This window comes from Oncorhynchus keta, chromosome 15, assembly GCF_023373465.1.
Source record: "Oncorhynchus keta strain PuntledgeMale-10-30-2019 chromosome 15, Oket_V2, whole genome shotgun sequence".
NCBI classification, from domain to species: Eukaryota; Metazoa; Chordata; class Actinopteri; order Salmoniformes; family Salmonidae; genus Oncorhynchus; species Oncorhynchus keta.
This window is the reverse complement of record NC_068435.1, coordinates 9,927,224-9,942,396: the sequence shown is the minus strand read 5'-3', so window position 1 is coordinate 9,942,396 and position 15,173 is coordinate 9,927,224. Positions and strand designations below refer to the sequence as shown.

The 15,173-nt window shown below is 41.9% G+C and overlaps 1 protein-coding gene across 1 annotated transcript in view; it reads right to left on the bottom strand.

Annotated features, from left to right (window-relative positions):
• The window catches only part of LOC118394406 (pinopsin-like), a 66,586-nt gene that overhangs the window by 14,368 nt on the left and 37,045 nt on the right, over window positions 1-15,173 (bottom strand). Inside the window, exon 3 of the mRNA XM_035787583.2 lies at window positions 2-235. Coding sequence (XP_035643476.2) covers window positions 2-235 — 234 coding nt within the window. The remainder of the gene's footprint in view (window position 1; window positions 236-15,173) is intronic.

Here is a 15,173-nt window from a genome sequence, read left to right as displayed (position 1 = left end):
CCTGCTTGTTCATGAAGATATAGATAACAGGGTTGAAGACCGTGCTGGTCTTGGCCATGATCGCGGGGACGATGCTGGCCTCGGGGGTGACCAGGCCAGGGCGTCCGAAGGTGGCCAGCAAGGCCATGACCCCATACGGCAACCAGCACATCAGGTACACCATCACCATGACTACCACCATGACGAGAACACGCTGCTCCCTCTTCCTGCTCATAGCTGTGTTGATGGCGGTAACCTGCCGAGGCAATAAGCAGGGAAGGAGAGACGACGTGTGCAGTCGATGAAAGAGAAAGGTAACAGAGGGGGGGCATAGAAAAACAGGAAGCGAGAGAGAATAACCTTTAGAATGTCATTCTTGCTCCTCAGACACAGGGAACACAGTGGCATTAGAGTGGAATCAGAGAAAGACAATGAAGGGAATGAGATGGAGTGGCTTTTCCCAGACAAAAATGTTCTGACAAACAAACAGAAAGTGCTTAGCTACTGTTTAGGAGTCCTCATTTTATAGATTTTTCCCCAATTGTAAACAGTTGGTCAGCACCAGAGGAGGCTGGTGGGAGGAGCTAAGTCAGTTAAGAACAAATTCTTATTTACAATGACACACTATCCAGGCCAAACCCGGATGACGTTGGGCCAATTGTGCGCCGCCCTAAGGGACTCCCAATCCCGGCCGGCTGTGATACAGCCTGGAAATGAACCAGGGTCTGTAGTGACACCTCTACCACTGAGATGCAGTGCCTTAGACCACTGCACCACTCGGGAGCCCTGTTCCATAAAACACATCATATGGAAACCACGTTTGACTCCTTCCATTATTAATTCCATTCCAGACATTACAATGAGCTGTACTCCTATAGCGCCTGCCACCAGCCTCCTCTGTTAGGCACAATGCGACATCAGGGATACATGTCACATGTCTTGACATGGCTGGATTCTGAGGAACATACTCATGCACTATAGAAACACACACACTATATAAACACACACACACTATAGAAACACACACACACACTATAGAAACACACACACTATAGAAACACACACACTATAGAAACACACACACTATAGAAACACACACACTATAGAAACACACACACACACACACACACTATAGAAACACACACACTATAGAAACACACACATTATAGAAACACACATACTATAGAAACACACATACACACACACTATAGAAACACACACACACTATAGAAACACACACACACTATAGAAACACACACACTATAGAAACACACACACACACACACACTATAGAAACACACACACACTATAGAAACACACACACTATAGAAACACACACACTATAGAAACACACACACACTATAGAAACACACACACACACAGTACCTGCTGGGATTCTTGCTCCGCACAAACATGAGCTGTTTTTATTTCACTGTCTGCATTGTTTCCCAATGGCTACCCGTAATATCAAATCAAATGTTATTTGTCACGTGCTTTGTAAACAGGTGTAGACTAACAGGGAAATGCTAACTTAGGGCCCTTCCCAACAATTCAATGAAAAAAAAGATAAATTAATAGTAAAATGTATATTTTTTTAAAGAATAACACGTGGACCAAATAAACATGTTTCCACGGAGACAGACACTTTGACAGAAATCCGGGTTCAAAAAGCCTCAGTGCTGACATGATATAGGGGATCGGAGTGTTTGCAGCCACTCTGTCACGGATCCCTCCGGAACATTCATTACGCACACCTGTCCCCACTGATTAGTACTTGTATAAGTACTTGTATAAGTGTGTCCTTTGGTTTCCATTGGGAAGGTTAGTATTAGGTTAGTATTGGGAAATATCTACAATGCTGTTGATCCATCCTCAATTTTCTCCTATGACAGTCATTAATCAACTCTGTAACTGTTTTAACATCACCATTGGACTCATGGTGAAATCCCTGAGCAGTTACCTTCCTCTCTGGTAACTGAGTTAGGAAGGACGCCTGTACCTTTGTAGTCACATCCACCAATAGGTGCCCTTGTGAGGCATTGGAAAATCTCCCTGGTATTTGTGGTCGAATCTGTGTTTGAAATTCACTGCTCAACTTAGGGATCTTACAGATAATTGTATGTGTGGGGTACAGAGATGAAGTAGTCATTCAAAATCATGTTATACACTATTATTGCACACAGAGTGACTCCATGCAACTTATTATGTGACTTGTAAAGCACATTTTTACTCCTGAATTTATTTAGGCTTGCCATAACAAAGAGGTTGAATACTTAATGACTCAAGACATTTAAGCTTTTCATTTTGTATTCATTAGTACAAAATTTGAAAAATTGGGATGTTCCCCAAAGCTGGAAGAGGGGCCTGCGTGAAAAAATGTGGGAACCCCTGACTTAGCAGACACTCTTATCCAGATCGACTTACAGATAGATAGGTGGGTCAACCACATATGACAGTCATAGTAAGTACATTTTCCCCAATAAAGGGGGGGGGGGCTCCCCTGTAATTGGTAATGGTGAGAGGTTAGCATGTCTTAGGGTTATGATCTTTGACCCTCTGTAACTTTCTCACTCATACAATATTTACTATTAATTTCTCTTGGGCACAAAATAATCTGAAACACAACCAAAACGAACTGCAAATGCATCCAGCAAGTTTGTAGTCACCAGCTTGATGTAGTGATTGCGTGGTATGAATATGAGTCCAAATTCAAAACTATACATTACTTTATTTCTAAGAACTTTTAGGGATGTCAATAATGTTGACCTCTTCTTGGCTCCTTGAGGGACATTTTGTTTTCTGTGTTTGTATCTCCTCTTTCCAAGGCTTTTAAAGTTAATGAGCAGAGTCATGATTTACCCAATCAACCTTTTAGTCGACTGTTTGGGGAAATCAAAGGATTCTTAATGGGTTCAATCTAACGCTCTTTGAACCCATTTAGTGCCCTTTCACCAGATGAACAGTTATTTTATGGACCAAAGCGTTGTTTAGAGCCAAAATGGAGTGGATGAAAAGCCTTGCATCCATCGAAGATTTGACATTTCCTCTCCAATTCTGACCTTTTCCTGCTTAAAATGCTTTTGGTTAAATTGGTCTCAGCCTCTAGGCCAAACTGAAAAAAGTTGCTTATGACGCAGAGGCCTCAACAGCAACAGGAATAAATAGTCCCAAGCAGTCCAATCCTTAACCAATTTCCTGGTAATTCCCACTGTAAACATAATAATTACGGTAATGTTTGGGACTAATTTATATCAAAATACTTTGAAATGTGATAATACCCCCCTTGTTCGCTAGTGCCTGGTTAACCCTAACCCACAATACATAGGGGAGTGGGAAGAGACCAACATTTATCAAATCATCACAGGATTGTCTCTGGAGAGACAAAGGCAGAGACGGATTGAGTGAATCTTGCTGTCATGATTAGCTGCCATGAGATTAGTGATTGATGGCTGAAACCTGGAAGTTGTTTTAGGCTTTCAGTAATGTTTTTTTCTGATGTTGTTTGAGTGCGTCACGCTGGCATAAATGTTTCAGGAGACAGGCACAGGAATGCTTAATAGTCTTTTTTTTATTAAACCCAAATTACAGCGTGCCGTGTAAAGGTATGAAGACCAAACAACCATGTAACAAAACACAGGGTAGAAACCCAAACAAAAGAGAGGAGTACCTTGAATAAATAACACAAGCACACAATGATTAACACACGGGACGAGACCCGTAATCATCTGCGCAATCCACAATGGCACAAGAGCCAAAACACACAGCACCAGGTACTCACATGCACCAATGGCCATTGTAACAACAAGGTGCTAAAGTAATACTGAAAAAAGGGTGTCAAAGCAATTCACTTTTTTACCTGAATACAAAGGATTGTTTGGGGCAAATCCAATACAACACATTACTGAGTGCCACTCTCCATATTTTCAAGCATAGTGGTGGCTGTATCATGTTGAGAGTATTCTTGTAATTGTTAAGGACTGGAGAGTTTTTCAGGATAAAAAATAAATAGAATGGAGCTAAATACAGGCAAAATCCTAGAGGAAAACCTGGTTCAACCTGCTTGTCACCAGACACTGGGAGATGAACTGCCCTTTTAGCAGGACAATAACCTAAAAAGTCCAAATCTACACTGGAATTTCTTACCAATAATACAGTGGATTTTCCTGAGTGGCGAAGTTACAAATTTGACTTAAATCTACTTTAAAAAATGTATGGAAATACCTGAAAATGGGTGTCTAGCAATGATCAACAACCATCTGGCAGAATTTAAAGAATTTAAAAATAAAAAAAGTGGGAAAATGTTGTAAATCCAGGTGTGGAAAACTCTTAGAGACTTACCCAGAAAGACTCACAGCTGTAATCACTGCCAAATGCGCTTCTCCAAGTATTGACTCAAGTGTGTGAATACTTATGTAAATTTATTTTTCAATAAATTTGCTAACATTTCTAAAAACATGTTTTTACCTTGTCATTATGGGGTATTTTGTGTAGCTATTGTGTGTAGCTCCATTACGTTTTTTGTTTTTCCTGAAAAATTCTCCAGTCCTTAACAATTACAAACATACCCACAACATTATCACAGCCATTAAACTCTTTAACTGTTTTAAAGTCAACATTGACCTCATGTTGAAATCCCTGAGCAGTTTCCTTCCTCTCCGGCAACTGAGTTAGGATGGATGCCTGTATCTTTGTACTGTCTTCGTGTATTGATTTTTTCTGAAGCCATTGTATATGTAGTATGGAAGATGTATTGGTGGCCTGAGATCAGTGAAACAATACTACACAGAATAGAAGCAGCAGTAAGGGAAAGGGGAATACCTAGTAAGTTGTACAACTGAATGCCTTCAACTGAAATGTGAGCCAGAGAGGCTGCCTTAAACAACATCTTCAGCACCCGGGAAACAGTAGGTTAACATCCTTGCTCAAGGGCAGAGTGACAGATTTACCTTGTCAACTCTGGGATTTGATCCAGCAACCGTTCAGTTACTGGCCCAACACTCTAACCACTAGGCTACCCGCAGTAGCAGTAGTAGCAGCAGCAGTAGCAGTAGTAGTAGTACTAGCAGTAGAAGTAGTAGCAGTAGAGGTAGTAGCAGCAGTAGTAGTAGAAGTAGTAGTAGTCATAGTAGCAGCAGTAGTAGCAGTAGCAGTAGCAGTAGCAGTAACAACAGTAGCAGCAGTAGTAGTAGAGGTAGTAGCAGCAGTAGTAGTAGTAGCAGCAGTAGTAGCAGCAGTAGCAGTAACAACAGTAGCAGCAGTAGTAGCAGCAGTAGCAGTAGTAGCAGTAGCAGCAGCAGTAGCAGCAGTGTCAGTGGGATTTGCATCCAGCAAGCAGTAGTAGCTGCAGTAGCAGTAACAACAGTGGCCCAACACTAGAAGTAGCAACAGTAGTAGCAGCAGTAGAAGTAGTAGTAGCAGTAGTAGCAGCAGTAGCAGTAGCAGCAGTAGTAGCAGCAGCAGTAGCAGTAGCAGTAGTAGTAGTAGCAGTAGCAGTAGCAGTAGTAGCAGCAGCAGTAGAAGCAGCAGTATCAGTAGCAGTAGCAATAGTAGTAGCAGTAGTAGTAGCAGCAGCAGCAGTATCAGTAGCAGCAGTAGCAGTAGTAGTAGAAGCTGCAGCAGTAGTAGTAGCATATCCTGTTTCTGTAGCTGAGACAGCTTGATGTACAAGTACCACAAAACCACTGAGTTGGTACATTCACAGCACAACCCTAACCTTCAATGAGTATTCAACCTCTCTGTAGTGTGAACAAAGAACCCATTGTCTTTTGAATGTAATACTGCAGTCCATTTATTTTATGCAGTCGCAAAAAAATTGTTTCGAATTTAGATTTAGAAAAATAGTTGTGGTATTAAATATAATCAAGGTGCTGTGTCAGTGTGTGCCAGTGTTACTCTGGCTGACATTGTAATGGCAATAGACTAGAATAATTAGCATGTGTCAAATGAGTGTCCCTCCCTGGGGACAAAACGGTCTGAAATCTGGTTACATTGGAAGTTTCATTTTAATAACAGCAAGGCCCGTGTTAAGGCTATGACGGACCCTCAGAAGGTCTGAATGTGACCTTTGACCTCCGTTGCCCTCACAAGCTACGCACAAAACAACAACAAAAACTATGTTTATGAGGACTTGTGGTATAAACGTAGGCGAGGGGAAACGCTGGTGGACACCGCCTCACAAATGCACTTCTATACGTGCTTAATTGTATGTAAAATCAACTTAAACTGTGGCCTGCATAAAAGTATTAAGAGCCACGGGTTATTCCAGAGCCATGTCTCCATAGTCTGACTGACCAGCTACACTACGTATAGTGCTGTGAACAGGGTGTTAAATTGGAATTACATTACATTTACATTTAAGTCATTTAGCAGACGCTCTTATCCAGAGCGACTTACAAATTGGTGCATTCACCTTATGACATCCAGTGGAACAGCCACTTTACAATAGTGCATCTAAATCTTTTAAGGGGGGGGGGGGGTGAGAAGGATTACTTTATCCTATCCTAGGTATTCCTTAAAGAGGTGGGGTTTCAGGTGTCTCCCCACCTCTGACAATGTAATGTCAGTGAAAGGCAAGGGAGAACTTTTTTTTGCCTGAAATGTATTTGAACATTAGCAATGCTTACAGTACATCTATGCGTCATCCTTACAACTCTGACTAACAATCAATCTGGAAGTCTATACTGCCCCACACCAGTGTCTCCTTAAAGCAAGCCAACAACTACGAGAAGACACTTTCTTTGCAGACACAGCGCCGGCACCAGCCCACAAATTAGAGTGCCTTAATGGGCTTAATTAATCCACATAATCAGTCAATTTAAAGCAGTAGACAACCTAAATGGATTAAACGTGTGCCCCTAATGCTGGAGTGAGTCGATACCTCGCGTCCCCCGTGCTGTCTGCTTCCTTCAGCGCCAGGGACAACATGGACCTGCAGGTAATTATACTGGATGAGTGGAAGGTTGCCTGTATGTCCTTGTCGAAGGTGAAATCTGGGGCCTCTGATTTGAGTGTAATGCTCAGGCTACTATAATGAATTACCCTTAAGGTGCAGGAAGTGCTGGGAGAGCAAGAAACCTGTGGCCTCTCATGCCCATGTAATGTCCAATCTATTTCCAGCGTGTGTCGTATCACCGAGGAGTTGGGTGATAAATTACGTGTTCATATGCCCCCCTCCCCACCTTCTCTATATTTTAGATGGAGGTGATTAGCATCGGTGGCTCGCCAGCCTTGGAATAGGTGAGCCTCTATGTCGACTGGGCAGTGAAGCGAAAGCAAAATGACCATGTACTGTTAGCCGAGGGAAGACAAACAGGCCTCTCACCTTTAGTGCTGCATGCCTCACTCATCAACCCCAGAAAGACAAACAGGCCTATTCCACCTATAGGGCTGCATGCCGCAAGCAACAACCCACAAACCTGCCACCCGCACCACTGCATGGCTTCCCCCAGAAGACTCTTATAAAGCAGAGGGCAGATCAATGTGGGTTAGCATCTGCCAAACAAAAGAGGTCTGCCAGAATGTATCGTCTACGCCTCACAATCTTGGGAGAGATGAGCTGGAACGGAATGGTTTACAAAAGACTTTCTGAGTGAAGACTGAATTTCATATCTCCCTAACATAATCCTGAGACCAGAACCACACCAGTTTCTCTCAGGGGCTTTTAAAATCAAGGCAAGGCCTGAAACCAAGGCAAGGCCTGAAACCAAGGCAAGGCCGCAATCAAGCTTTATAGCGATGCTTATTCTGACCTCTGGATAGGTTTCCTTTCCTAAAATTCTGTATAATGAGGAAGAATCTGTGGAATCAATCAGGCCATCTTGAAGTTCTAATGATTGTTCTAATGACAACCGTATCTGTTCATTCATTATAGTCCTTTAAAAACCGGATGTATGTAAAATATTGTGTGCTATTGGAAAATAAAAAAGTTTGACTTTGGATGACCAAGTAATGATCTTTGTAATGAACTTTAGGTCTGTTTTCCTAAGAAGTTAAATACGCTTTGTGTTTCGTTTCCTTCTTCACACACGAAAATATATTCATCAAAGGCTCTTTCTATGTTGTTCAGTATTAGAGGGGGTGGGGGGGTCATACACCTCCCAACAAAACAAATAAAGACACACGGGCACATTCATTTCAAATCAGACTCAAACAGCCACACAATGACATGTTCCCAAACACACACCAGACACACACCAAGCCCAGAAAGACACACACCAACCCCCTAAAGACACACACCAACCCCCTAAAGACACACACCAACCCCCTAAAGACACACACCAACCCCCTAAAGACACACACCAACCCCCTAAAGACACACACCAACCCGATAAATATACACACCAGACACACACCAACCCCCTAAAGACACACACCAACCCCCTAAAGACACACCAACCCCTAAAGACACACACCAACCCGATAAAAATACACACCAGACACACACCAACCCCTAAAGACACACACCAACCCGATAAATATACACACCAGACACACACCAACCCCCTAAAGACACACACCAACCCCCTAAAGACACACCAACCCCCTAAAGACACACACCAACCCGATAAAAATACACACCAGACACACACCAAGCCCAGAAAGACACACACCAACCCGGTAAATATACACACCAGACACACACCAACCCCCTAAAGACACACACAAACCCCCTAAAGACACACACCAACCCCCTAAAGACACACACCAACCCGATAAAAATACACACCAGACACACACAAACCCCCTAAAGACACACACCAACCCGATAAAAATACACACCAGACACACACAAACCCCATAAAGACACACACCAACCCCCTAAAGACACACACCAAGCCCAGAAAGACACACACCAAGCCCAGAAAGACACACACGAACCCCCTAAAGACACACACCAACCCCAGAAAAATACACACGCAGCACTTTTGACTGCTTGTTTCGCTTCAGCATTCCAATTCCTCAGTCCACATGGAGTCCCTGCCAGTCCTGCTGTAGCCTGTTAAATGTGATAGATTGTACACTTTAGGTCTCCCACATTAGGCTACACGAGGCTATAGTGACCTGCTGAGACTCACTTGTAAAGCTCTCTCTCTGTAAGAAGACTAAACACTCAACTGCGCCCAGCAACAAACGCTCACAATCATTTGACATTTTAGGTGACACTCTTATCCAGAGAGACTTACAGTAGCAAGGGCATACATTTTCATATCACCCCCACCCCCGTAATGGTTCCCCCGAGATGAATCTTACCCAAAACCCTGTCATTGCAAGCACCATGCTCTACCAACAGAGCCACACGGGACCCCACCAAACCCTCCTTCCCTTTGTGTCACACCATCAAGGTGTTTCCCTTCTGTGTGAGAGGTCAGACACAGGGAATGATTATTGCTTTAACTGAAGGAAAAAAACGGTGTTACATTACATTGAGGCAAAGCACCGCCAGGTGTTATTAAAACATTATGTTGAGGCAAAGCACCGCCAGGTGTTATTAAAACATTATGCTGAGGCAAAGCACCGCCAGGTTTTATTAAAGCATTATGCTGAGGCAAAGCACCGCCAGGTGTTATTAAAACATTATGTTGAGGCAAAGCACCGCCAGGTGTTATTAAAACATTATGCTGAGGCAAAGCACCGCCAGGTTTTATTAAAGCATTATGTTGAGGCAAAGCACCGCCAGGTGTTATTAAAGCATTATGTTGAGGCAAAGCACCGCCAGGTGTTATTAAAGCATTATGTTGAGGCAAAGCACCGCCAGGTGTTATTAAAGCATTATGTTGAGGCAAAGCACCGCCAGGTGTTATTAAAGTAGGTTGAGGTTAAAAGTTTAGAGTCAATTGGAGGTGAAGTTCAGGAGGGTGCAGTGATTTTAAATCAGAAGGCAACGGTTAGGAGTGCTGAGATACATTCCGGCTTGGAGGAGTGCTGAGATACATTCCGGCTTGGAGGAGTGCTTAGACATATTCTGGCACCATGAGCGCCAGCTCTACGCAAATAATAATATAAATGAAAAAGTAGAAGTGACATATTGGAGCTCCCGAGTGGCACAGTAGTCTAAGGCACTGCATCTCAGTGCTTGGGGCTTCACTACAGACCCTAGTTTGATTCCAGACTGTATCACAACCGGCCATGATTGGGTGTCCCATATGGCAGCGCACAATTGGCCCAGCATCGTCCAGGCTTGGGGAGGGTTTGGCCAGGGTAGGCAGTCATTGTAAATAAGAATTTGTTCTTAACTGACTTACCTAGCTAAATAAAAAAAATATTGGACACATGGAGCATCCGAGATCGCTCCAGCAAAACACCCGTGGAAAAACAAAAAAAGAAAGGAAAATCTTTTTCATGAACTGCCTTGAAAACTTAAAGAGTCTTGTTTAACTCTACGTGAGTGTTGTCCTGGTTGATGAGTTCATATTGGGTCAGCTACACTGCTGCCACCAAACCCAACCATCTGGAGAGGTTCCAGAGAGCCGAAGTGTCTGCCTGTCTGCATGCCTTCATTCCAACCAGGAACAGAGTAATACGTTTGAAGAACAAGAACTCGTGGTCAAGGCCAATTAGGTACTACTTGTGTTGTTAAGGAGATGAGCTATTTAGATAAATGTACTGAGATGATGCACGAGTACAATGGTCCTGAGGAGCATCGGAGTCTACAGGCTTCAGCTGTTGTACTCAAGGACAAGAAGCATGTCACACCCCCTAGTATTCAATTAACCAATATTACTCATGTGGTTGTTTTGAACTGCAGTGAACACGAGCGTGAGGCTCTCTGGTCTTTCTTAACCCTTTAAACCTAGCCCCCCCCCCAGCATTCCTGCGATAATTTATATAATGTGTCCTTTTGCAGTTCAGTGTTGGAGCACTCTAACTTTACCCACTCAGAGGATGTAAAAACACTCAAAATCAGTCACCAAAGATCTGGGATAAAGGCAGGAATTCAGTTGGTGAGGGATTCATATTGCACCATTAGTAGAGACCTTGAAGAGTAGGAATAATGAAGATAAATATTTGCAATGTAAAAAGGCTAAAAAGCAAGAATTCTTTGAGGAAGAAATTGCTCAACCAGATGGTTGATATGTCAGTAAAAAAGTATGGGGGATTTGTTTTGTATTAAAAATACTTATTTTGGTGAAAAATATGATTGAACTGTTGACACGCTATATTAGGTATCATACAACTGTAATATATATACAGTGCCTTGCGAAAGTATTCGGCCCCCTTGAACTTTGCAACGTTTTGCCACATTTCAGGCTTTAAACATAAAGATATAAAACTGTATCTTTTTGTGAAGAATCAACAACAAGTGGGACACAATCATGAAGTGGAACGACATTTATTGGATATTTCAAACTTTTTTAACAAATCAAAAACTGAAAAATTGGGCGTGCAAAATTATTCAGCCCCCTTAAGTTAATACTTTGTAGCGCCACTTTGATTACAGCTGTGATTACAGCTGTAAGTCGCTTGGGGTATGTCTCTATCAGTTTTGCTCATCGAGAGACTGAATTTTTTTCCCATTCCTCCTTGCAAAACAGCTCGAGCTCAGTGAGGTTGGATGGAGAGCATTTGTGAACAGCAGTTTTCAGTTCTTTCCACAGATTCTCGATTGGATTCAGGTCTGGACTTTGACTTGGCCATTCTAACACCTGGATATGTTTATTTTTGAACCATTCCATTGTAGATTTTGCTTTATATTTTGGATCATTGTCTTGTTGGAAGACAAATCTCCGTCCCAGTCTCAGGTCTTTTGCAGACAACATCAGGTTTTCTTCCAGAATGGTCCTGTATTTGGCTCCATCCATCTTCCCATCAATTTTAACCATCTTCCCTGTCCCTGCTGAAGAAAAGCAGGCCCAAACCATGATGCTGCCACCACCATGTTTGACAGTGGGGATGGTGTGTTCAGGGTGAAGCGCTGTGTTGCTTTTACGCCAAACATAACGTTTTGCATTGTTGCCAAAAAGTTCAATTTTGGTTTCATCTGACCAAAGCACCTTCTTCCACATGTTTGGTGTGTCTCCCAGGTGGCTTATCCACTTTTTATGGATATCTTTAAGAAATGTCTTTCTTCTTGCTACTCTTCCATAAAGGCCAGATTTGTGCAATATACGACTGATTGTTGTCCTATGGACAGTCTCCCACCTGTTAATGAATATTTATATTTTGTGTTTTTAAGTTATCATTTAAGTTTTACTTGGTGTTATCACTGTTACTTACACACTTTTGTTGTCGATTGCGTTGCTGTTAAAGAGAGTCTTGGAAGACTGGCACGTTAATCTCTAGGGGAACCCCCTTCAACTTGATTTTAGCCTTGGCAAAAATGTTTTGTTTGTTGTTTTTTATGAAATAGGATTTGTTGTCAGGAGCTAGGTGTTTTTGTTCCCATTTAAGCAATTATGAAAAGTAAACTAGTAAGAAGAACTTTAAATTGATAATAATTCCCTGTAAGGTTTTCTGGGAGTTTTTCATTTGAGTTTAAATGAGTTTTATATAACTTAAACAACAAATAGGGTTCTGATTTCATGAGAACTTTAGTGTGTACAATCTCGTGGAACTGTTTGGGATTCCAACTAGCTCAGCCAGAAAGTCTCCATATGGAACCAGTGTTTACTTTGTTGAAATGCAGCAATATCTAAAAATTAAACATTTACAAAAAGGAGTACAACAAATATCCCAAATGAATTTAAAATGCAGCAATATCTAAAAATTAAACATTTACAAAAAGGAGTACAACAAATATCCCAAATGAAGTGTTTCCCAAGTTCTCTGTCATCTTCAAATAATATTTTTTCAGGAATCTCCTTGCGAATGATTTTGCCGAAGATTGTATCACCGCCGGGCTGGGCAACCTGAGCTTTTGCTATCTCGCCAATTATTATTATTATTTGCAGTAGATCTCTGCAGTTCATCCAGAGTGATCATGGGCCTCTTGGCTGCATCTCTGATCAGTCTTCTCCTTGTATGAGCTGAAAGTTTAGAGGGACGGCCAGGTCTTGGTAGATTTGCAGTGGTCTGATACTCCTTCCATTTCAATATTATCGCTTGCACAGTGCTCCTTGGGATGTTTAAAGCTTGGGAAATCTTTTTGTATCCAAATCCAGCTTTAAACTTCTTCACAACAGTATCTCGGGCCTGCCTGGTGTGTTCCTTGTTCTTCATGATGCTCTCTGCTCTTTTAACGGACCTCTGAGACTATCACAGTGCAGGTGCATTTCTACGGAGACTTGATTACACACAGGTGGATTGTATTTATCATCGTTAGTCATTTAGGTCAACATTGGATCATTCAGAGATCCTCACTGAACTTCTGGAGAGAGTTTGCTGCACTGAAAGTAAAGGGGCTGAATAATTTTGCACGCCCAATTTTTCAGTTTTTGATTTGTTAAAACAGTTTGAAATATCCAATAAATGTCGTTCCACTTCATGATTGTGACCCACTTGTTGTTGATTCTTCACAAAAAAATACAGTTTTATATCTTTATGTTTGAAGCCTGAAATGTGGCAAAAGGTCGCAAAGTTCAAGGGGGCCGAATACTTTCGCAAGGCACTGTAAATTGGTTAAACCACATTTCATGACCCATGACCCACTAATCGATATTGAGACTTAATATGACCTATAAATGTATGCCTATAATGGTAATACTCTCAAGATTAGTCTGAACATGTGGTGAACACGGTGGAAGAAACTAGATCAATTGAAATTTTAAGAAAACCACTGTGAGGGACATTGCACTATTCAGCACTTGAAAACTACATTCATTTCAATGTATACTGAACAAAAAAATAAACACATTCATTTCAATGTATACTTAAAAATATAAGCTAAACATGCAACAAATCCAACAGTTCATATAAGGAAATCAGTCAATTGATATCAATTCATTAGGCCCTAATCTATGGATTACACATGACTAGGAATACAGATATGCATTTGTTGGTCACAACAGTTACCTTAAAAAAAGGTAGGGGCTTGGATCAGAAAAACAGTCAGTATCTGGTGTGACTGCCATTTGCCTTATGCAGCGCAACACATCTCCTTTGCATAGAGTTGATAAGGCTGTTGATTGTGGCCTGTGGAATGTTGTCCCACTCTGTTGTTGGATATTGGCGGGAACTGGAATAATCTGCCGTATATGTCGATCCAGAGCATCCCAAACATGCTCGACATGTCTGGTGAGTATGCAAGCCATGGAAGAACTGGGACATTTACAGCTTCCAGGAATTGTGTACAGATCCTTGCAACATGGGGCCGTGCATTATCATGCTGAAACATGAGGTGATGGCCACGGTTGAATTGCACAACAATGGGCCTAAGGCCCTCATCACGGTAACTCTGTCATCAATAAAATGCTATTGTTTTCGTGTTCTTATGCCTGCCCATACCATAACCCTACCGCAACAACGGGGCACTCTGTTCACATCAGCAAACCGCTCGCCCACATGACGCCATACATGTGGTCTGTGGTTGTGAGGACAGTAGGACGTACTGCCAAACATTCTAAAACAACATTGGAGTCGGCTTATGGTAGAGAAAGGAACATTTAATTCTCTGGCAACAGCACTGCTGGACATTCCTGCAGTCAACATGCCAATCGCATGCTCCCTCAAAACTTAAGACATCTGTGGCACATTTTAGTGTGGCCTTTTCTTTTCCCCAGCACAAGGTGCACCTGTGTAATGATCATACTGTTTAATTAGCTTCTTGATATAATATAATATAATAATATGGTGGTATGGTGGTATATGTGGTCCTTCTGTAGCTCAGTTGGTAGAGCATGGCGCTTGTAACGCCAGGGTAGTGGGTTCGATCCCTGGGACCACCCATACGTAGAATGTATGCACACATGACTGTAAGTCGCTTTGGATAAAAGCGTCAGCTAAATGGCATATATTATTATTCTTGATATGCCACACCTGTCAGGTGTATGGATTATCTTGGCAAGGGGGAAATACTCACTAACAGGGATGTGAACAAAATTGACTGACTTTGGACTTCTTAACCACCGGTAGAGCTCTGTTATTTCCTAAATAAACATAAAGTTGAGGGAGTTCTTACTGTAGTAATATAATATAATATATAGTATAACATAATAATTTTACACTTGACAAACATGGTGTAAAAACTAAATATAGGCAGGTTAAGCAAACACCAGGACACCCATTACCAGACAGAGATTCATTTGCACACACACACAACA